At 49.9% G+C, this 23,789-nt stretch overlaps 1 protein-coding gene across 1 annotated transcript in view; it reads left to right on the plus strand.

The window, feature by feature from the left end:
* The window catches only part of NUDT21 (nudix hydrolase 21), a 268,670-nt gene that overhangs the window by 50,179 nt on the left and 194,702 nt on the right, over nt 1-23,789 (plus strand). Inside the window, exon 2 of the mRNA XM_030203704.1 lies at nt 19,750-19,950. Within this exon, the coding sequence (XP_030059564.1) occupies nt 19,750-19,950 (201 nt within the window). The remainder of the gene's footprint in view (nt 1-19,749; nt 19,951-23,789) is intronic.

Consider the following 23,789-nt stretch of genomic DNA (forward strand, 5'->3'; position numbering starts at 1 on the left):
GACCAATGATTTCCAGAAATCGGATCATCTGTTTGTCCTGTTTGCAGGCCCTCGTAAGGGTCTGCAGGCTGCTAAGCCTACAGTGGCAAGATGGGTCAAGGAGGCCATTGCAGCGGCTTATGTGGCCGCGGGGAAGGTGCCGCCTATTCAGCTGAAGGCTCACTCCACTAGAGCTCAGGCGGCCTCGATGGCAGAGGCCGGGTCCGTCTCCTTGGAAGAGATATGCAAAGCGGCAACTTGGGCATCGGCCCATACCTTCTCCAGGCATTACCGCTTGACTGTGGCTGCTCGGGCGGAGGCCCGGTTTGGAGCTTCAGTGTTGCGGTCAGGGATTTCTACAGTGGTGGAAATAAGTATTTGATCCCTTGCTGATTTTGTAAGTTTGCCCACTGACAAAGACATGAGCAGCCCATAATTGAAGGGTAGGTTATTGGTAACAGTGAGAGATAGCACATCACAAATTAAATCCGGAAAATCACATTGTGGAAAGTATATGAATTTATTTGCATTCTGCAGAGGGAAATAAGTATTTAATCCCTCTGGCAAACAAGACCTAATACTTGGTGGCAAAACCCTTGTTGGCAAGCACAGCGGTCAGACGTCTTCTGTAGTTGATGATGAGGTTTGCACACATGTCAGGAGGAATTTTGGTCCACTCCTCTTTGCAGATCATCTCTAAATCATTAAGAGTTCTGGGCTGTCGCTTGGCAACTCGCAGCTTCAGCTCCCTCCATAAGTTTTCAATGGGATTAAGGTCTGGTGACTGGCTAGGCCACTCCATGACCCTAATGTGCTTCTTCCTGAGCCACTCCTTTGTTGCCTTGGTTGTATGTTTTGGGTCATTGTCGTGCTGGAAGACCCAGCCACGATCCATTTTTAAGGCCCTGGCGGAGGGAAGGAGGTTGTCACTCAGAATTGTACGGTACATGGCCCCATCCATTCTCCCATTGATGCGGTGAGTAGTCCTGTGCCCTTAGCAGAGAAACACCCCCAAAACATAACATTTCCACCTCCATGCTTGACAGTGGGGACGGTGTTCTTTGGGTCATAGGCAGCATTTCTCTTCCTCCAAACACGGCGAGTTGAGTTCATGCCAAAGAGCTCAATTTTTGTCTCATCTGACCACAGCACCTTCTCCCAATCACTCTCGGCATCATCCAGGTGTTCACTGGCAAACTTCAGACGGGCCGTCACATGTGCCTTCCGGAGCAGGGGGACCTTGCGGGCACTGCAGGATTGCAATCCGTTATGTCGTAATGTGTTACCAATGGTTTTCGTGGTGACAGTGGTCCCAGCTGCCTTGAGATCATTGACAAGTTCCCCCTTGTAGTTGTAGGCTGATTTCTAACCTTCCTCATGATCAAGGATACCCCACGAGGTGAGATTTTGCGTGGAGCCCCAGATCTTTGTCGATTGACAGTCATTTTGTACTTCTTCCATTTTCTTACTATGGCACCAACAGTTGTCTCCTTCTCGCCCAGCGTCTTACTGATGGTTTTGTAGCCCATTCCAGCCTTGTGCAGGTGTATGATCTTGTCCCTGACATCCTTAGACAGCTCCTTGCTCTTGGCCATTTTGTAGAGGTTAGAGTCTGACTGATTCACTGAGTCTGTGGACAGGTGTCTTTCATACAGGTGACCATTGCCGACAGCTGTCTGTCATGCAGGTAACGAGTTGATTTGGAGCATCTACCTGGTCTGTAGGGGCCAGATCTCTTACTGGTTGGTGGGGGATCAAATACTTATTTCCCTCTGCAGAATGCAAATAAATTCATATACTTTCCACAATGTGATTTTCCGGATTTAATTTGTGATGTGCTATCTCTCACTGTTACCAATAACCTACCCTTCAATTATGGGCTGCTCATGTCTTTGTCAGTGGGCAAACTTACAAAATCAGCAAGGGATCAAATACTTATTTCCACCACTGTATGTCCCGCCCTGGGTGAGTACTGCTTCGGTACATCCCACCAGTCTATGGATTGATCAGCATGATGATATGGAAGGTAAAATTATGTATCATACCTGATAATTTTCTTTCCATTAATCATAGCTGATCAATCCATAGCCCCTCCCAGATATCTGTACTGTTTATATTCTGGTTGCATTTCAGGTTCAAGTTTAGTCTTCAGTTCCTGTTCAGGAGGACTTCGTGTTCAAGTTTTTTCAATTGGATTCTTCAAGAGTTGAGACGAGTTTGTGTTACAGTGAGCTGCTGCATTCCTCTCCCTTCCGTTTTCGGGGCTGGATTGAGACATAAATTCTGCCGGCGCTTCCTCCCGCTTCGTGCGGCTGTAGGGCAGCTTTGTACCCCTCCCGCTTCGGCAGTGTTAGGGTCAGTCAGCTCCTCCCGCGGTTGCGGTTGCAGGATAAGCCAGACCCCCCCGCATCGGCGGGGTGGTGTCCCTCCCCCGCTCCGCGGGGATGAGGTGGACGGATTCCCCTCCCCCACTTGTGTGGGGATGAGCTGGGTTAATTCCCCTTCCCCGTTTCGGCGGTGGTGAGCTGGGCAGAGTGTCCCTTTGTGGGTGTAATTCTCTAAGTGCTGAGTCCTGCGGATGGAGCTTGGATATCGACATACTGAGGAGTTTCCGGCAGCACATGACCACATATAGGGAGGCAAAAGGATTGCTCTCTATCTCCACCTGCTGGTAGATGGACACAGCCCACCAGTCTATGGATTGATCAGCTATGATTAATGGAAAGAAAATTATCAGGTATGATACATAATTTTACCTTTGTGATGGCCAACCTCAAGGGGCAGGTCCAGGCCGTTCTCCAGGAGGAATGAATCACCACCTCATCCAATGTGTTGAGAAGGTATCGAGGATCATCATCAAACCTGATGGAGCTTCAGCTCCTCTTGGGGGTCCATGCACTGCCAGTTTGCCAGGCCTTGATGCTAAAGCATCAAAGGTCATTGGAGTCAGCACTGGTCTAGACAGTGTCATTGCCCTGTCCTTCGGGGGAGGAAGTGTATCCCTCGGTGCTCCCACCCAGAGCCTGTTCAACAGCCTAGTCCACCAAGACAGGCACAGACTTAAATGTCCTAACGGGAGCAGCTCCACGAGTCCAATTTGGACCACTTCTGGACGTCTGAACAGGATCTGGAGATAGTTTCTGAGGAAAGATCCCTTAGTATCACCTCATCTCCTCCTCCTCCTCCTCCTCCTCCTCCCCTCCCCCCCCCAAAAAAAAAAATCAAAGGAGAAAGTCTCCATATGAAGACTTACCCTTCACAGAGTTTGTGTGGGAGGTTTTTGTTCCCTTTTATTCATGGGCTGTCAAGGATGAGCTCAAGGCAGAGAAGTTAGACATCCTTGACTTTGCTACCCCACTCCCAATGCAGACCTTGGAGTCTTTTTGTGAGGAAGCTATTTCAGAATGCTATGCTAACCTTCCGCATACGTTCTTACCAGCTCCTCATGCGTATGAACTTAGAGCTTAGTGCACAGTGTGTGGACTTTGCGGACACTTATCTACTACCAAGCACATGGCTCGGACTACCTCTGATGCTTTCGATGTAGCATGTAGGGCTTCTGCCATGGATGCGCAAACTTGCCCAACTGTATGCCTCAGACTTAGAAGCAGCTGTTCAGGAAAAACTGGCAGGCATCCCATGCCAGGGAGACCATCTTTTTGGTGGAGAAGGTTGCTGACCTCATCAAGTCACTGTCCTAGCCCACTCCTAGCGACACCTCAGAGCAATAGAGGCCATACTACTCTCAAAGGCTTAGGGTCCCTCCAGCCTCACATCCATACCAGACAGCTCAGAGTTCCTGCTCCTGTTCGCAACAGCAGAGAGCTCGGCAATCCCAGACAGGTCCTCTGTTAAAGCAGGTACAGGCTTTAACATAAAAACATAGAAAGTGATGGCAGATAAAGGCTGTATGGCCCATCCAGTCTGCCCATCCATGCCATCTGCTATCTCTTCCTTCCCCTAAGAGTTCCTATATGCCTCTCTGATGCTTTCTTGAGTTCAGATGCAGTCCTCACCTCCACCGGGAGCTCATTCCATGCATCCACCACCCTTTCCATAAAGAAGTATTTCCTTTTTATATATTTGTTTTGAGTCTATTTCCCTTCAACTTCATCTTTTACTCATTCCAGAGCTTCCTTGTTTGAAAAAGATCTGTTTCCTATGCTTTTATGTTGTGGAGGTATAATAACAATGTCTCAATCATATCTCCTGCCTCGTCTTTCTTCCAAGGTATACATAGTGAGTTTTAGATGTCTGCCTCTATATGCTTTATGATAAATACCACTGACCATTTTAGTAGCCATCCTCTGGATCGACTCCATCCTGGTTGTATGTTTTTGAAGGTATGATCTCCAGAATTGTACACGATGCTGTAGATGGGCCCTCACCAGAAGCCTATAGAAAGGCATTATCACCTCCTTTTTCCTGTTGGCCATTCCCCTTCCAGTGCACCCAAGCATCCTGATTCTACACAGTGCTCTAGGTGGACCCTCACCAGAGGCATTATCACCTCCTTTCCTGTTAGCCATTTCTCTTCCTATGCACCCAAGAATCCTTCTGGCTTTGGCTATTGCCTTTTTTCTACCTATTTGGCCACCTTAAGAAATCACCCCCCCCCCAAAAAAAAAAAAATCTTGCTGTTACTGCGAGCACAATTTCCCTCCCCCCCCCCCCCCCCCCCAAAAAAAAAAAAACCTGGAATTGCTCCCTTGGGCTTCTGCAGCCTAAGAGCATTGTCTTCCCACCCAAACCCACTTCCCCTCTCCCTCCACTCTCTATCTCAGTTGATAACACCCTCATTGTCCCCGTCTCATCTGCCCCCAACCTCGGAGTCATCTTCGACTCCTCCCTCTCTGCAGATAGCCAAGACCTGTCGCTTCTTCCTCTACAACATTAGCAAAATTCGCCCTTTCCTCTCTGAGCACACTACCCAAACTCTCATCCACTCTCTCATTACCTCTCGCCTTGACTACTGCAACCTTCTCCTTACTGGTCTCCTACTTAGCCATCTATCCCCCCTTCAATCCATTCAGAACTCTGCTGCACGTCTTATCTTCCGTCAGGACCGATATGCTCATATCACCCCTCTCCTCAAGTCACTTCACTGGCTTCCGATCAGGTACCGCATACAGTTCAAGCTTCTCCTACTAACCTACAAATGCACTCAATCTGCAGCCCCTCCTTACCTCTCTACCCTCATCTCCCCTTACCTCTCTACCCTCATCTCCCCTTACGTTCCTACCCGTAACCTCCGCTCTCAAGACAAATCCCTCCTCTCAGTACCCTTCTCCACCACCGCCAACTCCAGGCTCCGCCCTTTCTGCCTCGCCTCACCCCATGCTTGGAATAAACTCCCTGAGCCCATACGCCAGGCCCCCTCCCTGCCCATCTTCAAATCCTTGCTCAAAGCCCACCTCTTCAATATCGCCTTCAGCACCTAATCACTACACCTCTATTCAGGAAATCTTGACTGCCCCAACTTGACATTTCATCCTTTAGATTGTAAGCTCCTTTGAGCAGGGACTGTCCTTCTTTGTTAAACTGTACAGCGCTGCGTAACCCTAGTAGCGCTCTGGAAATGTTAAGTAGTAGTAGTAGCATGACCTTGAAATTTTTTTAGCATTAAATCTTTAGTTGCCAATTTCTGGACCATTTTTCTAGCTTCACTAGATCCCTCCTCATGCTATCCATACCATCAAGGGTTTCTACTCTTATTACAGAGTTTTGTATTCTCTTCAAAGAGGCAAATCTTACGCAACAGATCCTCTGCAATATCACTTACTGAGATGTTAAAACTGGGCCAAGGACCGATCCTTTTCCTCTGAGTGAACTCCATGTACAACCATCTCTGTTTTCCAGTTAAACTAGTTTCTAACCCAGTTAGACTTCTCGGACCAGACTGAGGGCACTCTTATTTATCAGTTGCCTATATGGAACCATGGCTCCAAGAGAGCGTAGCTGTCCTTGCCAACCTACTGATAGGAGGGAGGCGGTATTATTTCCGGGCGAGTTTGTAACCTCAGAACAATAGAACTCTCTACACCCTGCAATTGGAAAGAACTCCTCCAAATTGTCTGCTGAAAGCATCAAAATTAAACTCTCAGCAGTAGACATTACTAATGCAGCAGTTCTCCCCCCTTTTATAGACCAACTAGGAAAAAATGCCCATTTCTGAGCGGAATGAAATGGGTGCTAGCAAGGGGCCCCCTCCCTCTGTCCCTCCAAGCTACTTGCCTTGTTCGCTGGCGTTTCCGTTTCGGCCCTCGAGTGTCATAGCTCCGCCCTCGACGTCATGACGTTTTGACGCGAGGGCGGTGCAGACACTCCAGGGCACACCAGATATCTCGGGCGCCTCAACTTCCGTGGAGGCTTCAGAACGTTGGGGTTGCCTTTTATATAGAGAGATGTGGTTGAACCCATACCCTCAGGACAAAAGGGGGGGGGTTACGCCAAGTACTTCCTGGACCCTGAAAAGATGAGGGGATTTCGTGCCATAGCATTGAAAGTTCATCAGAGCCAGCAGGTTTTGAATGTTGGGCCATATGGCCTCAACTGCACGTCATATTCATGGCATACCTCAGCCCAACACACTCTAGCTTCTCGGTGGCATAAGCCATGGGGAACCTGGCAGATGCTGTCGCTCCTTCTCTTGAGAAGTCTCTGTCTTGGTGAATAATTCAAAGTAATTGACCATGGGACTACCATTCCATGTTCCTCCACCTCACAAGACATTGACTACAGATACATCCAACCTGGACTGGGGAGCTTATGTAGATGGGTGAAAATATTCTCCCTCAAATCAGCCTCTTAAAATTATGGGCCATTTGGAACACCCCAAAAGCACCCAGCTGATGAAAGCTCCCTTTGAGCCACTCGATACTTGCCATCTTATGTACCTGACCTGGAAGGTTTTGTTTTTGGTGATCTCTTCCTCCTACAAGGTCAGTGAGCTCTAGGCCCTAGTAGCTGATTCACCTTACACAAGGTTTCATCATAAAGGTAGTTCCTCGCATGCATCCTAAGTTCCTCCTTAAGGTGTAGTGTCAGAATTCCACCTTACCTAGTCAGTTGTTCTGCCAGCTCACCAGGATGGTCATGAAGTTTTGGGAAGAAAGCACGCTGTACACTTCAGACTGCAAGAGAGCTTTGGTTGCCTGTCTGGAGAAGACTAAAGCCCATACACAGATTACCTAGACTTTTTTTTTCTTTTGATCTAAACAGAATGGGGGCAGCCATCAGTAAATGTGCATTATCCAGTTGGCTAGCAAACTGCATATTATTATTATTAGCATTTGTATCCACGTTTTCCCACCAATTCGCAGGCTCAATGTGGCTTACATTTGCCGTAATGGCGATTGCCATTTCCGGGTCACAGAATACAAAAGTCACTTCATTAAGGTGCATGCATACGTGATAGAGAGGAATACATTGTGGTAGTGCATATGCTTCTAGAGGGTCATGTCCACCTCATAAGTAGATTGTGAGCCCTTCAGAGACGGGTAAATACCTGAATGTAACTAACCATGAAAAATATGTGAGCAAAATCTAAATAATGTCAGTGTCACGGCTGTTAGTAGCCCATCCAAAATCAGCCTTGAGGAGACTTGTGAAACTGATGTCGTCTGTCCACACATTTACATCTCATTACTGTCTTTAGCAGGATTCAGGATTCCTGACACTAGAGCCAGTTTGGTTATAGAATCCTTCAGCAAGTATTTGGGGTCTAGAATCTCCTCCCCCCCCCCCCCCCCCCGGTCTTCCTGGCGTGAAGACTTGAACAGGAAGCCAAGCGTATATTGCAATGGACGTTGCCAAAACTTTCTGGAAGTAAAGGAAAGCTGAGGAATGTCATAAGTATTGCCATACTGGGAAAGACCAAAGGTCCATCGAACCCAGCATTCTGTTTCCAACAGTGGCCAATCCAGGTCACAAATACCCGGCAAGATCTCAAAAATGTATAAAACATTTTTTCCATATCGTCTGATAGATCAATCCATAGACAAGTGGGTTATGTTCATCCACCAGCAGGGGAGATAGAGAGCAATCTTTTGGCTCCCTATATATGGTCATGTGCAGTCACGAACTCCTCAGTATTCTCTCTGTCTAGCAGGGAATGGTCACAAGACTCAGCAGCTCTGCTTTGGTCTCCTCGCCTACTTTGTAGGTGTAGTTGAGCTTGGTTTTGGGCTCCTCTCCTGCTTTGCAGGTGTAGTTGAGTTAACCCCCGGGGTTGAGGCTCTCCCAGGCTTGGGATCGAGCGGTGACACTTGGTGGTGCCAGGTCCCTCCCTTCTCCCCCCTCCCGCTGGAGCCAGCGCAACGTGAGTTTTCTCCTGCTGAAAAAAAAAAAAAAAGGAACAGGTGTTTGCTCACTCGGGCAGATTCGTTGCAGCTCCTGATTTTCAGGTACTGAAAGATAGCGGGAGGGGGTTCAAGGATGAATAGTGCGGCGTCTGTATCCCCAGTCCGCAGTCTCGCGACAATGGGAGAAGCGCGGCCTTCTTCGGCGTTGGCCACCTTTGCCCGCCCTTTAGCCTTCAGTTTCGGAGCACCTTCCGCTATAGCCACCAAGTCCCAATGGCAGTTCACGAGGTATTTTATTCCCAGTCCGCGATGGCTACTCAAGTGAGCAGGACGCCCCTAAGAAGGGCGGCTCGGGAAAGGCACCTAAGTCAAAATGAGCGCCTTTTCTTCCCGCGCGGTGCCGTCTGGACCGAAGCAGCGGGTGCCATCTTGGATTCGCGCAGCTCTGTGTCTTTATTTCAACCGCGGTTTTAGACAGAGCCCTGGGTTGCAGTGAGATCGGAGCATGAAGCTCTTTTCCCCAGAGCTCGTGCCTTTAGGCACCAGGTTTTTCTCCTTTAAGGGCTGGGACTCCCTGGTTTGATGGGAGCTCTGAGGATTCTCACAAACACGCCAGGGTGGCCCCCCTGCCTCTAGATCTGGAGTATGCTGTTTTTCAGGTAGATTAGGGCAGCAGGGCTAGGTTTCCCAGCGCTCAGGGATGCATGCTGGAGGTCGGTGAGATCTTCTCAGATGGAGCAGAGGTTCCCGCTCCTGCCCACCGTTTTCGCCAAGAACAGTTTCCTAACCTGGTGTAGTCTATGAAAATTCTGCAAATCTCAGCCCCTCATGCTGGGCCTTTCTCCTCGGTGGGTCTTTCTCTAATATCGGCCACCAGGCGCCTGCCTAGAGCCTTTCTCCTTCACGAGGCAATGAACGGTCTTATTGGGGGGGGGGGGGGGGGGTGATGGAATTCTTAGAAGGCTGCCCTTCGGGTCGCTAAGGCCATGCAGCGCTTGTTCCCCTTCTTGAGATGGTGAGCGAGTCCTCCCGCCTTTCTACAGGGGGCTCTCTGGTCACAACAGTGGCCAAGGAAATGGCTTTGCCCGTGGAAGGCGGCATAGCTCTCAGGGACACACAGGACAGGAGGTTAGTGGCCTCCTTGCAATTGGTTGTGAATCAGCCTCCCTATGTAGCAGGCTGCTGTTGGCGGCTCCTACGTGAAGGCCTTGCCTTACCACCTTTCAAGAGTCTTCCTTTGCGGAGGAGTTAATAGCAGCTGGTCCTACCTTAGAATAGGTTTGGGCCTATGTGGCGGATCAGCTATAGGATGCGTTTGGGCTGCTACTAAGGAACTTTCCTTGGTAGTTGTGGCCCGCCGTTGGCCTTCGCTTCGCAATGGGGCAGCTGACACAGCTTATAGGGCCGTGTGGCAAATTGCCATTCAAGGGTAAGCTCCTCTTCGGAGTCAAGCTGGATAAGATAGTGTCGGAGCTGGGAGATTCCAAAGGAATCAAGTGACTCCCAGAGGTCTGTAAGAGGGCGACTTCGCGTGTGGTCTCCTACAGGGGCCGTTTTCGAGGGGCCCGCTGGTATCGTCTTGATACTCTGGGTCCTATTTCTAGCATAGTCAGTCAGAAGTCATTTCGTGGAGACTGTCTCTTCGGCGGTATGCCCCCAGTCCTACCCCTAGGCCTCGTGGCCGTTTATGGGGTCCTGGCTCATGGCTCGGATTTGAAGGAGAATGCTGTCCTCCTTTCTGGGTGTGTGGGCCAGGGTAACGAGGGATGAATGGGTTCTCGGAGTTATCCGAGACGGCTACAAACTGAAGGATTTATACTCTCCTTGCAAGTCGCTGCGAACGTTCGCGGCAGTCAAGCTGTCTCTGGACAGTTTAATTCTATCGGCACTGTCGTGCCCGTTCCGGTGGAACAATGGGGCACAGGACGCTACGCCATTCACTTTGTGGTACCAAAGAAAGGAGGTTCCTCTCGGCCTATTCTCGATGTCATGAGTCAACAAGGACCTGAGAGTGTCACTTCAGGATGGAGTCCCTCCGGTCGGTCTTGGCCACCGTATTGTAGGGAGAATGTCTGTCAGCTGGACATAACAGAGACCTATTGGCACATTTCAATTTGGCTTCCTCTTCAGCGTTGTCTTCGCTTGCAGTCCTGAACCGCCTGTTTCAGTTCCAGGGCCTTCCTTTCGGGCTGGATTCAGCGTCTAGGACCTTTTCCAAAGTGATGGTCGTCAGAGCGGTTTTTTCTCCGCAAGACAAGTCAGTGCTCCTTTACCTAGAGGATTGGCTAGTCCGGGCACCAACTTTTGAGGAAGGTGTGCGAGCCACAGACGGGGTTCTCTCTCAACTGCGTTCTTTGGGTTGGATCATCAATCTGGAGAAGAATCAGCTTATTTCTTCACAGTTTCTGGAGTACCTAGGAGTGATCTTCGACACTCGGGTGGCAGAGTCTTTCTTCCAGAGGCGGGGAAGTAGAAGTTGCAGGCTCAGGTCTCCCAACTTTTTAGCCAAGTCAGCGCCGCGAACCTGGGAGGCCGGTGCAGCTTTCTCTGCTCAGCCGTTGGTCCCCAGTGTCGGAGGATTGCGGACAGACTCTCTCAGTCTGGGCATGCCCCTGACGACGCCCGAGTGGCTTGTAGTCACCATGGATGACAGTCATGTTGGGGAGCTCACAGCCAGGGACGGACGGCACAAGGAATTTGATCCCCGCTGGAGAGCAGTGGCCCATCAATCTCTGGGAGTTGAGGGCGAATCGTCTGGCCCTCTAGGACTTTCTGCAGCTCTTGTTCCAGAAGTCAGTGCGGATCCTGTCCGACAATGCCACGGCGGTGGTCTATGTCAACAGGTAAGGAGGAACCAGGAGCGCTTCCTTTGCTAGGGAAGCGAGGTGCTTGTGCCTTTAGGCGGAACAGAATTTGGAGCAACTGACGGCAGCGCACATTGCAGGATCTCTGAATGTCGAGGCAGACTTTTTCAGTCGACATGGGTTGGATCAGGGAGAGTGGCAGCTCTCAGACCAGGCGTTCTCATGGTTCACGAGCCGCGGGGATCTGTTGACCATGGATTTGATGGCAACCCCTGCCTACTCCAAGCTCCGTGGTTCTTCAGCAGAGGCCTGGTTCCTCAGGCTCTGGGAATCGAGGCCCTCCTTCAGCTATGGCCTGTGGAAGAGCTTCTATATGTGTTTCACCCTTGGCCCATGTTGCGCAACAGTCTGGGACGTGTGGCCCTGGACACGGGGCGACTGAGGCTGGTGGCTCCAGATTGGCCCAGAAGCCTGTGGGAGGCCGACCTGATGCGGCTCTTGTTCAGCGAGCCTTTGCGTCTTCCTCGAGTCGAGGACTTTTGCGCCAGGGTCCAATTGAGATTCAGGTCCCATTCCCATGTGGTCAGCCCCTCATGCTGGGCCTTTCTCCTCGGTGGGTCTTTCTCTAATATCGGCCACCAGGCGCCTGCCTAGAGCCTTTCTCCTTCACGAGGCAATGAACGGTCTTATTGGGGGGGCGATGGAATTCTTAGAAGGCTGCCCTTCGGCTGTTGGTAGGACTCGACTGAAGTATAAGTTTTCCGGACTGAGTCATAGCCACTATATGAAGAGCGAGGTGGCGCTCCTCACTACCAGCTTACGCCAGAGCTTGGCACACCTTTGAGTCCTGGTGTGCAGCGGTATCCATTCTCCCGCTTCGGCGTCAGTAGCCGCCTCCTTGACCTTCCTTCAGGAGGGTCTCGAAAAGGGACTCTCTCTGAGTTCTCTTAGAGTTCAGGTAGCGGCCTTGGCCTGCTTTAGAGGACGGGTGATGGGTTTGTCTCTCGTCCATGTTATTGTGCGATTCTTAAGGGGAGTTAGCCAATGTCCACCTCCTCTGAGCTCGGTCATCCCTTCGTGAAATCTTAGCTTAGTCCTGCGAGCATTACAGAAGCTTCCTTTTGAGCCTCTTTCTCGAATATCTCGGAAGGTTCTCTCCCTAAGTCTGTGTTTCTGGTTGCAATCTCTTTGGTGAGAAGACTTTCAGATCTTCAAGCCTTGTCTTGTAGAGACCCCTTCCTGCAGGTCACGGCAGCGGGTGTCTCTATACGCACCGTACCTTCCTTTTTTGCCAAGGGTTCTTTATCGTTTTCATGTGAATCAACAACTTTGCCTGCCGTCGTGCCGAATAGAGGAGGATCCGAAGGAGTTTTTCGTCCTTGCCTGGAGGTTAAGCGAGTTCTTCTCAGATACTTGGAGGTGACAAATGATTTCCGGAAGACGGAGCATCTTCTTTCTTTTGTTTGCTGGACCTCAGGTCACAAGGCATCCAAGCCTTCAGTGGCTCATGGGGTCAAGGAAGCTGTCGCTTCAGCATCCATTCTTTCTGGGAAATCGCCGCCGGCGCATCTGAATGCTCATTCTAGGAGAGCTTCGGCGGCTTCTATGGCAGAATAGAGTTCGATCTCTGGAGTGGATTTGTAGATCAGTGGCTTGATCGTCATTTCATACCTTTTCCAAATACTATCGCCTGGACTTGGCCACAAGGGGCAACGGTGGCGTTCGGTGCCTCGGTTTTGCTGTTTGGGATTTCTGAGTCCCACCCTGGGTAAGTACTGCTTGGGTACATCCCACTTGTCTATGGATTGATCTATCAGATGATATGAAAGGTAAAATTATGTATCTTACCTGATAATTTTCTTTCCATTAGTCTGTTTAGATCAATCCAGAAAACGGTTGTGTATTGGTTTACTTGTGTTTGTGGTTTTTCAGAGGCAACTTCAACTTCTAACTCAAGTTTAGTTTCTACTTCAAGTCAAGTTTAACTTCAACAAGTTTAAGTTTCCTGATTTGCCTGGAGTTGGGGCGAATCTGTTTAAGTGAGCTGGGTAGGGCCAATTAATCAATTCAGTCCTCCCGCTTCGGCGGTTGTAGGGTTAATGAGTTGTCAGTCACAGGAGAACTTCTCAAGGTCCATGGGCTTTGGTATCGACATACTGAGGAGTTCGTAACTGCACGTGACCATATATAGGGAGCCAAAAGATTGCTGTCTATCTCCCCTGCTGGTGGATGAACATAACCCACTTGTCTATGGATTGATCTATACAGACTAATGGAAAAAAAATTATCGGGTAAGATACACAATTTTACCATACTGCTTCTCCCAGAAATAGTGGATTTTCCCCAAGTCCATTTAATAACGGTCTATGGACTTCTCCTTTAGGAAGCTGTCCAAACCTTTTTAAAACTCCGCTAAGCTAACCGCCTTTACCACATTCTCTGGCAACGAATTCCAGAATTTAATTACACGTTGAGTGAAGAAAACTTTTCTCCGATTCGTTTTAAATTTACTACATTGTAGCTTCATCGCATGCCCCCTAGTCCTAGTATTTTTGGAAAGCGTGAACAGACGCTTCACATCTACCCGTTCAACTCCACTCATTATTTTATAGACCTCTACCATATCTCCCCTCAGTCGCCTTTTCTCCAAGCTGAAGAGCCCTAGCCGCTTTAGCCTTTCCTCATAGGGAAGTCGTCCCATCCCCTTTATCATTTTTGTCGCCCTTCTCTGCACTTTTTCTAATTCCACTATATCTTTTTTGAGATGCGGTGATCAGAATTGAACACAATATTCGAGGTGCGGTCGCACCATGGAGCGATACAAAGGCATTATAACATCCTCATTTTTGTTTTTCATTCCTTTCCTAATAATACCTAACATTCTATTTGCTTTCTTAGCCACAGCAGCACACTGAGCAGAAGGTTTCAACGTATCATCGATGACGACATCTAAATCCCTTTCTTGGTCCGTAACTCCTAACGTGGAACCTTGCATGACATAGGTATAATTCGTGTTCCTCTTTCCCACATGCATCACTTTGCACTTGCTCACATTAAACGTCATCTTCCATTTAGACACCCAGTCTCGTAAGGTCCTCTTGTAATTGTTCACAATCCTCCCACAATTTAAAGACTTTGAATAACTTTGTGTCATCAGCAAATTTAATTACCTCACTAGTTACTCCCATCTCTAGGTCATTTATAAATATGTTAAAAAGCAGCGGTCCCAGCACAGAGCCCTGTGCCCAGGCTCTGTTGGCAGCATCGCTGACATGATAATGTGTTCTGCTGTCTTCGGAGAATACCTTGTACTGGTGAGTAACTTCACTTAATAGCTTGTGTAAAATCCTGAGGTAAAATACATTATCAATGGCAAAAGGCTTCTTTCTGTTTTTTGGTAATGCTTTGAAAAAATAGCATTTCATCGAACTCCAGTATTTAATGATTTATTTTCCTTGTCATCAGCAGCAGATGAATCCATTAACTGATGGGTTATGTCCGCCTACCAGCAGGTGGAGATAGAGAACACTGAAAAACCATAGTGCTCTATGGACGGCTAGCTCCATCTGCCTTCAGTATTTCTCTATCTCCCAGCAGGTGTGGACGTAGCTTGATAAGCTCCTGGAAAAAATTCTGCCTGGGGTGGTTCCTGTGCTTTTGCCAGTTGAAGCTGGGGTGTTGTGGCTGGTGGTGCCCACTTTGAAGACATATAGGTTCACCCTTTCCCTGCCTTACCTGTCCCCCTGCCTACCGGAGTACCTCTGTTGCTGCCTGCCTCCAACTTTCCTCACAGCGTTTAAAAAAAAAAGGAGTACACATTGGTTCTGCCTAGCTATTCTGAGGCTATTTTCCACGTGCAGCTTGACCGGAGCTCGTTTGACTCAGTCTTTGAGGTGAGAGTGGTGCCCAGCTCCTCTGGGGAGGTCCCGTGGACGCCGTTCCGATAAGGGTAAGTTTTGGAGCGAAGCTGCCATTTTACTTATATAATTCCGTCCTGTCGGACGAGGGCTGCTGAAGCAGTTGAATGCTGCTCCCATTGTGATAAATGTAAATCAGCAGCGGGGCTCTGTAAGACGTGCTCTTTAGACGCTAGAGCTGGTACGAGCACGGCGAGCAATGATTCTTCCCACTCAATGGAGCTGGCAGCGGGTGCCATTTTGGAAGCGCCGCATGCCTCGACCCTCGCTGTTGTGGAGGAGTCTGAGTGCAGGGGGATGCCTCGGTTAGAGGCTACCAGAGGAGCTCCTGTTCCCGTTTCTCCTGATTCAGAGACGGAGGGTCAGGGTGAGTGTTTCTCCCCGGAGTTTGTGCTTTTAATGCATAAAGCTTTCATGCTGAAAAGAGCTCTGCCGCACGTGTCTGATACTGCGCTGCCTCCTGGTTGCCCCCCGGGTGTTGATGGCCTGGGGCTGGCTGATTCCCCCGAGCATTGGAAGGACGCAAAACATAGACGGGTAAATTCCCCGTTGGAGAGTGGCGCACTTCCCTTTTTCCCCCCCCGTGGTCGGGCGGTGTGGATTCTGAAGGTTCTGGCAGGGCCTCATGGTCTGAAGAGCCAGAGGAAAGTGCCGGTTTGCCACTGGATCTGGATGATCCCAATACGGTGAGGATTTTCCACCGCGATGAGCTGCCAGCGCTCATTTCTGACGCTTTGCAGGCCCTCGATTGATGATCCTGCCCAGGGCAAGGCCTCCTCTGGTAATTCGAGGATTGGAAGTACTAAGAAGCCTGCTCGAGCCTTTCCTGTGCATGACCATCCAAGAGCTTATTTCAGCACAATGGTCTGAACCCGAAGGGCCTTTGAAAGTGGCCAGGGCTATAGGTCAGCTTTACTCTCCAAGTGAGGAGCACTTGGCCCCTTTGGGGACGCCTTGGTCACGGTGGTGACTAAGAGGATCACCCTCCCCGTAGAGGGAGGGGTTGCCCTGAAAGACATACAGGACCGGCGGCTTGAATCCGCATTGAAACGGTCTTTTGAAATCTCGGGCCTTGCCTTAAGGGCATCTATTTGCAGTTCCTATGCTGCCTGGGCCTGCCTTGCTAGGTTACATCAGGCAGTGGAACAGCCCGTGAGTGATGCGGAGTCCCTCACTGAGGTGGCACCATGGATGGAGTCGGCCCTGCCATTTTTGGCAGACGCCCTCTATGATTTGGTCAGAGCTTCGGCTAGACAGATGTCTGTGGCGGTTGCGCCCCGCCGCCTTCTATGGCTACGGCATTGGGCGGCTGCCATGGCCTCTAAGCACAGGCTGGTGAAGCTTCCCTTTCGGGGGCCACCTGTTATTTGGAGAGGTGCTGGAGAAGATTTGTGAAAGACCTGGGGGACCCTAAGCCCCAGCGCTTACCCGAGGATAGGCCGAGGCCTTCTTCCAAGGGTTCTGTGTGGCCCTTCTCTTCCCGACTTCGCTTCCGTGAAGCTCGCAGGTATCGCCCAGGGCGCTCTGCTGGGGTTTCTCAACGTGCCCGTTTTCAGCACAAGCGTTCCACAGCGGCGGGTTCAAGACCTGGAGTTCAGGGGCGGCCCCCTCAATGACGGGGCGCCGGTCCATTCCTCGATTCCTGCAGTAGGAGGACGTCTTTCCCTCTTTCTCGAGGAATGGACCAGGATTACCTCCGATCAGTGGGTCCTGGGCCTGATCTGAGAAGGTTACCGATTGGAATTCAGCACCCCGGTGAGAGATGTGTTTGTGGAGTCCCGATGCGGTACTGCCGTCAAACGGGCGGCAGTAGAGGAGACCTTACAAGTCTTGTTGCACCTTGGAGCGGTGATCCCTGTGCCTCCCGCCAAACGCGGCTGCGGTCGCTACTCCATTTACTTTGTGGTGCCTCGAAAAGGTGGGTCTTTCCCACCGATCCTCAACTTAAAGTCAGTCAACGAGGCACTAAGAGTGCAACATTTTTGCATGGAAACCCTGCGCTCCGTCATTGCGGCGGTACAGCCAGGAGAATATCTCACGTCTCTGGACCTAAAAGAAGCTTACTTGCACATTCCTATTTGGCCCTTGCATCCACGGTTTCTCCGGTTTGCAGTGTTGGGAAAACATTTCCAGTTTCGGGCCTTGCCTTTTGGCCTCGCCACAGCTCCCCGCACTTTTTCCAAGGTTATTGTGGTAGTAGCTGCCTTTCTCAGGCGACAGGGTATCCGGGTTCTCCCGTACCTCGACGACTGGCTCATCAGAGCGGATTTGGCAGACGAAAGTCGTCTGGCCACAACCAGAGTGGTCTCAGTACTGCAATCTCTGGGCTGGGTCGTCAATATACCCAAAGGTCACCTGACCCCCTCTGTCTCTCGAATATTTGGGGGTCCAATTCGACATGGCCTTGGGGTTTGTCTTTCTACCCGACCAAAGGCGGTGCAAGCTTCAGAATCAGGTGCCATGGGTGAGAGCGCACTTGAGACCTCTGCAGATTGCCCTGCTTCAGCGATGGTCTCCAAAGTCCCAGGATTATCAACACAGACTAACGTGGCTCCCTGCAGCCCGGCTCAGTATGGAGTGATGGCTCTCCGACAGCATGCTGCAGCAAGGAATGCCGCTGGCGTTTCCCTCATGGTGCCTGGTGATAACCGATGCCAGCCTGGTCAGCTGGGGAGCACATTGCAAGGGAAGCTATGCCCAGGGTCTGTGGACACCCGTGGAATCGGGGTGGTCCATCAATCGCTTGGAACTGAGACTTTGGAGGGGCTGGCTGTCAGAGTTCTGTCGGACAATACGACGGCTGTGTCCCACATAAATCGACAAGGCGGCACTCAGTGTAGAGCACTGGCAGTGGAGGCCGCTCAGATTTGCCACTGGGTCGAGCTACACCTGCAGCTTCTGTCAGCAGCTCACATAGCAGGTCAGAGCAACGTGCAAGACGATTTTCTAAGCAGGCTTCAAATCGACCCAGCGGAGTGGGAACTGGCAGACGAAGTGTTTCTTCAGATCTGTGCCAAATGGGGAACGCCTGTAGCGGATCTAATGACGTCAAGCGCAAATGCCAAAGTCCCGTGCTTTTTCAGCAGACGGAGAGATTCCTTGGTCGGCTGAGTTGGATGCCTTGGCGAACCTGTTGATGCAGGGTCCGGTGACCATGGAGGATCCCTGCCGCTTTGGTCTTACAGCAGGGCACAATTGAGAGACAAAGGCTATTCTAACAAAGTCATCTCCACTCTCTTGCAGGCCTGCAAGCGGTCCACTTCCATTGCTTATGCTCGGATCTGGCGCCAGTTTGAGGTGCGGTGTGTTTCAAGGGCGATCACACCCACGAGGGCTACAGTCTCGCCAATACTGGATTTTTTGCAGGATGGTTTACAAAAAGGCTTGGCCTACAATTCCCTGCGAGTGTAAGTAGCAGCATTGGCATGCTTTCAAGGGAAGGTCTCTGGCCTTTCCCTGGCCGCTCATTTGCCTGATTTCTAAGAGGGGCACTCCTGCTCCACCCGCCAGTGCGGCTGCCGTGTCCGGCTTGGAACCTGGGGCTGGTGTTGAAGGCTCTCCAGTGTTCACCCTTCGAGCCGCTGAGGTGGGCTTCAGAGAAGGATGTGACTCTAAAGACAGTCTTTTTGGTGGCCATAACCTCAGCAAGACGTGTGTCTGAGCTCCAGGCTCTATGCTGTCAAGACCCTTTTCTGCAATTCTCAGAGACCGGAGTAACTACGTACTGTGCCTTCCTTCCTGCCTAAGGTGGTTTCAGCGTTTCACTTAAACCAGCCCATTTATCTGCCCTCCTTTACTAGGGAGGAGTTTCAGGAATCTTTTGGGCAGTTGCATCTTCTGGATGTTCGCAGGGCGCTCTTGCAGTATCTCCAAATGTCAGATGACTTCAGGACCTCTGATCGCATTTTTGTCTTGTTGTCAGGTCCTCGAAGAGGGTCTCCGGCGTCAAGGCCACGATAGCCCGTTGGCTCAAAGAAGTCATTTTTTCTGCGTATCTGCTGTCAGGGCGGTCTCCGCCTGACGCATTTAAAGCGCATTCCACGTGAGCGATTTCCTCTTTGTGGGCCGAAACTGGAGCACTCTCTCTTCAGGAGATCTGTAGTGCGGCTACTTGGGCTTCTAAGCTCTCCTTTGTCCGGCATTAAAGGCTGGATGTTGTAGTGAAGCAGGACGTGTAGTTTGGAGCGCAAGTGCTTGCTCGGGGAGTGGCATATTCCCGCCCTAACTAGGGAGTGCTTTTGTACATCCCCTCAGTTAATGGATTCAAATGCTGCTGATGACAAGGAAGGGAAAATTAGGTTCTTACCTTGGTAATTTTCTTTCCTTTAGTCATAGCAGATGAATACATGATCCCTCCCTGTCTGGCTCTGTTTATTTGTTCAGTTGTTTCCTGCAGACATGTTCCCTCATTGGGAGAAGTTGGAAAACAGTCTTCAGGATTTTTGTTCTGTTACAGGAGGTTGAGATCGTCCCTCCTTTGTGTGATTATTGCTCCTGTTCTGGGGCATTTGTTCGCTGTGAGGAAAGTTCATGTTATTTTACTTTGAGGATACACTCTGCTTTTGAAGTTTCAAATACTGAAGGCAGATGGAGCTAGCCGTCCATAGAGCACTATGGTTTTCAGTGTTCTCTATCTCCACCTGCTGGTAGGCGGACATAACCCATCAGTTAATGGATTCATCTGCTAAGACTAAAGGAAAGAAAATTATCAAGGTAAGAACCTAATTTTCCCTTATTTTGTTACAGGTATCCTCTCACAAACTATACTTTTGGCACTAAGGAGCCTCTCTATGAGAAGGATAGTTCAGTGGCAGCCCGGTTCCAGCGCATGAGGGAAGAATTCGATAAGATTGGAATGAGACGAACAGTAGAAGGCGTTCTGATTGTACATGAGCATAGATTGCCCCATGTGTTACTACTACAGCTGGGCACGACCTTCTTTAAACTGTATGTATTTTAGTGATCTGTGACAGAAAAGTGAAGGTGTAAGAGAAAATGTTAGAAAATGAGTGTCTAGCAGCCTGATAATAAATCACGTCAGATTTAATGTTAATAAATTTATTGGGAAGAGAGCTAACAAGATTGGGATGCAACTCTATTTGTTAAATCTTAGATAAATAGCAAACATAGTGGGGCCTTTTACAAAGGCACACTAGTGTTTTTGGTGCACGCTAAAAATAAGCATGTACTGAACACTAGAGATACCCATATATTCCTATGAGCATCTCTACCATTTAGCATGCGCTAAAAATGCTACCACATCTTAGAAAAAGACCCCCCATAGGTTAGCTACAGATAAAAGAGTGGGGCAAAAACCAACCAAAGTATTCTGTGAAAAAGAATTGACCAAATGGAGTTTTCAGTAAAGAATATTGTATGTTTTAATATTATTTGTAAATTGGTTGCTGCCTACACATATCCTTTGTACCAATAAAATGTATAATACAGTTGCGTACAAAAAAAAAAAGAAAATGAGTGTCTGATAAAATCATCAGAACAAGCTACTATATGACAGTGACTATGGAGGCAGGTTCATAGCATTTGCATGCCATGTATTTGACCTCTGTGGGGAAACAGCTAAATTTCATTATCGCATATTTTGGTCTTGTAAATAGTAGGGTCCTGAAGAGTGAGAAAATATTTAGGAAAATTTGGAAGCCAGGTACAAATTTTCAGAAGGCTCTTATTTTATTATTATTTTTCTTCTAATTCTTTGCAGTATCTTTCCCCAGATTTTTTTCTTCATTGTTTGCCCTTGCACCAGTTCTCCCCTATTCTTTTAGTTTCCCATAAGCTTCTTTCCTCCCTCCTAGCTTGTATTTATTTATTTTTCAGCCTATAACATTTCAGCTTCTTCCTTTCTTCTAGTTGCTGCAATCTACACCTGCAGTGCCACAGCTTAACTCAGGTATTGCAACCCTCATCTCAGTAGCAGTGGCCATTCTGCCTTCAGTCTGTGCCCTGATGCATCAGCTATGGCTAGTCCTGGCAGAAGACAACAGGTTCTTCAGGTTTCCAGCCCTACTTGGAATGGAGGAGTAAGCCTAGTGGTTAGAACACTAGTCTTGACATCCAGAGGTGGCTGGTTCAAGTCTCACTGCTGCTCCTTGTGGTCTTGGTCAAATCACTTAACCCTCCATTGCCTCTGGTACAAACTCCAGGGACAGAGAAATACCCAGTGTACCTGAATGTAACTCAACTTGAGCTGCTACTGAAATAGGTGTGAGCAAAATCCAAATAAATAAAAATACTTATTCCTTGTCATCAAGCAGATGCAGCCATTACAGATGGGTTGTGTCCATCAACCAGCAGAGGGAGATAGAGAGCACACTTTTTTCAGTGCCTCATACCAGCTTGCTCCACTGCCTCTCATCTCATCAGTATTCTCTATCTCCCCTAGCAGAGTGGCTGCAGCTTCTTCGAGCTCCATCTAAAATGTGCCTGGAGGTTGCTCCTGTGCTTTTGCCAGTTGTTAGCAGGGGTGTTGGAGGCTATAGCAGCTTCACTTTAAAGGCACATAGGTTCGCCCTTTCCCTGCCTTACCCATACCTCCGTGGATGTGGACACATTGCTTAGCTTTCCCTGTCCTTCCCCACCAACAGTGGATGCAGGCACATAGGTTCGCCCTTTCCCTGCCTTTCCCACTCACCTGAGCCTCCGGAGTTCTATTTACCTCTGCTTTCCTCACAGCGTTAAAAAAAAAAAAAAAGGAACAGAGGTTTTTTCCTTGCCTTTTTCTGTGGGACCGGAGCTGTGATACTCGGTCCAGTGAGGTAAGAGTGTTTTCTGACTCCTCCGGGTGGGCCCGTGATCGGGGCGATTTGGCGTGAACCGCCATTTTGAATTTTACCGCCGTTTTCGGCGATGGCTGCGGAGACAGTCAAGCGCTGTTCCAAGTGTGGCAAGCACAGATCAGTAGCGGGGCTCTGTAAATCGTGCTGTACAGACGTTAGAGCCGGCCCGAGCATGGCGAGTGACGATTCTTCGCGCTCTGAGCTGGCAACGGACGCCATTTTGAATTTACCACATGGCGCGACCTCCGCTGAGACGGAGAGTCCTGAGCCCGGGGGGAGGCCTCTGAGTGGGGCTGATATGAGAGCTACTAGCCCCGGCAGAGATCGGGGTGCCCAGGGTGAGTTTTTCTCCCCTGATTTTGTCTTATTAATGCATAAGGCATACATGCTTAAAATAACTCTCACACAAAGGCCTGCAGGGGCCTCTTCTAATTCCCCCCCCCCCCCCCCCCCCCCCCCGGTGGATTCTAGCCTGGGTATGCCTTCTGAGGCGTTATTCCCTGATAATTGGCAGAATATGAAGCGCAGAAGGGCTCTTTCCCCTTCAGAGAGTGCTGCACCTCCATTTTCCCCACCGTGGTCGGGCTGCGAGGATTCGGAGGACTCTGGCAGGCCTTCATGGTCTGAGGAGCCAGAGTCTGGTGCAGAAGTGACTCAGGATCTGGACGATCCCTCCGCGGTGAGGATTTTCCACCGTGATGAGCTGCCAGCGCTTATTTCTGATGCCCTGCAGGCTCTCTCTATTGAGGACCCTGCCAGTGGCACAGCCTCCTCTGTGAATCCTAGGATGGCTAGTACCAAAAAGCCTACTCGAGCCTTTCCTTTGCATGACTCCATCCAAGAGCTTATTTCGGCTCAATGGGCTGACCCCCAGGGCTATGGGGCAATTATACCCTCTGAGTGAGGAGCATATAGCTCGCTTTGCTATGCCTAAAGTGGATGCCCTAGTCACAGCTGTGACAAAGAGAACTACCCTCCCTGTTGAAGGAGGTGTTGCCCTGAAGGATATTCAAGACCTTAGACTGGAATCAGCACTTAAACGGTCATTTGAAATTGCAGGTCTCGCTATTCGGGTGTCTGCATGCAGTTGTTATGCTGCTAGAGCCTGCCTGGCTTGGTTGCAACAGGCAGTGGAACAGCCCGGTGATGGAGCGGAGCCCTTTTCAGATGTGGCTCCGCGGATGGAGTCGGCCTTGTCCTTTCTTGCTGACGCCCTTTATGATATTGTCAGAGCTTCGGCTAAACACATGGCAGTAGCAGTGGTGGCTCGCCGTCTTCTTTGGCTACGGCATTGGGCGGCGGACATGGCCTCTAAGCAAAGGTTGGTGAAGTTGCCCTTTCAAGGCCTTCTCCTGTTTGGTGAGGAGTTGGAGAAAATTGTGAAGGGCCTGGGTGAGGCTAAACCCCAGTGCTTGCCCGAAGATAGGCCTCGGCCTTCCTCTAAGGGTGCGGCGGTCCACTCCTCTTACAGACCATGCTTCCGTGAAGCTCAAAGGTACCGCCCAGGGCGTTCTGCTGGGTTCACTTCTCGTGCCTGTTTTCAGCAGAGGAACTCCTTTTGCTCGGACAAATGTTTCACAGCCACTGGCTCAAGGCCTGGAGTTCAGGGGCGACCCTGTCAATGATGGTGCGCCGGCCCTCTCCTCGAGTCCTGTCATCGGAGGACGTCTTTCCCTCTTTGCCGAGGAGTGGGCCAACATTTCCTCAGATCAGTGGGTCTTGGACCTGATCAGAGACGGTTTCAGAATAGAATTCGACGCCCCTGTAAGAGACGTGTTTGTGGAGTCCCGAATCAGTTCTGCCGCCAAACGGGCGGCGGTAGAGGAGACTGATTCAGATAGGGGCCGTGTCCCCGGTACCTCCCGCTGAACACGGCTGCGGCCGCTACGCCATCTACTTTGTGGTGCCGCGAAAAGGAGGGTCTTTTCGCCCTATTCGGGGCCTAAAAGAATTAAACAAGTCCCTGAGAATGCGGCATTTTCACATTGAAAC

This window comes from Microcaecilia unicolor, chromosome 5 (assembly GCF_901765095.1).
Source record: "Microcaecilia unicolor chromosome 5, aMicUni1.1, whole genome shotgun sequence".
NCBI classification, from domain to species: domain Eukaryota; kingdom Metazoa; phylum Chordata; class Amphibia; order Gymnophiona; family Siphonopidae; genus Microcaecilia; species Microcaecilia unicolor.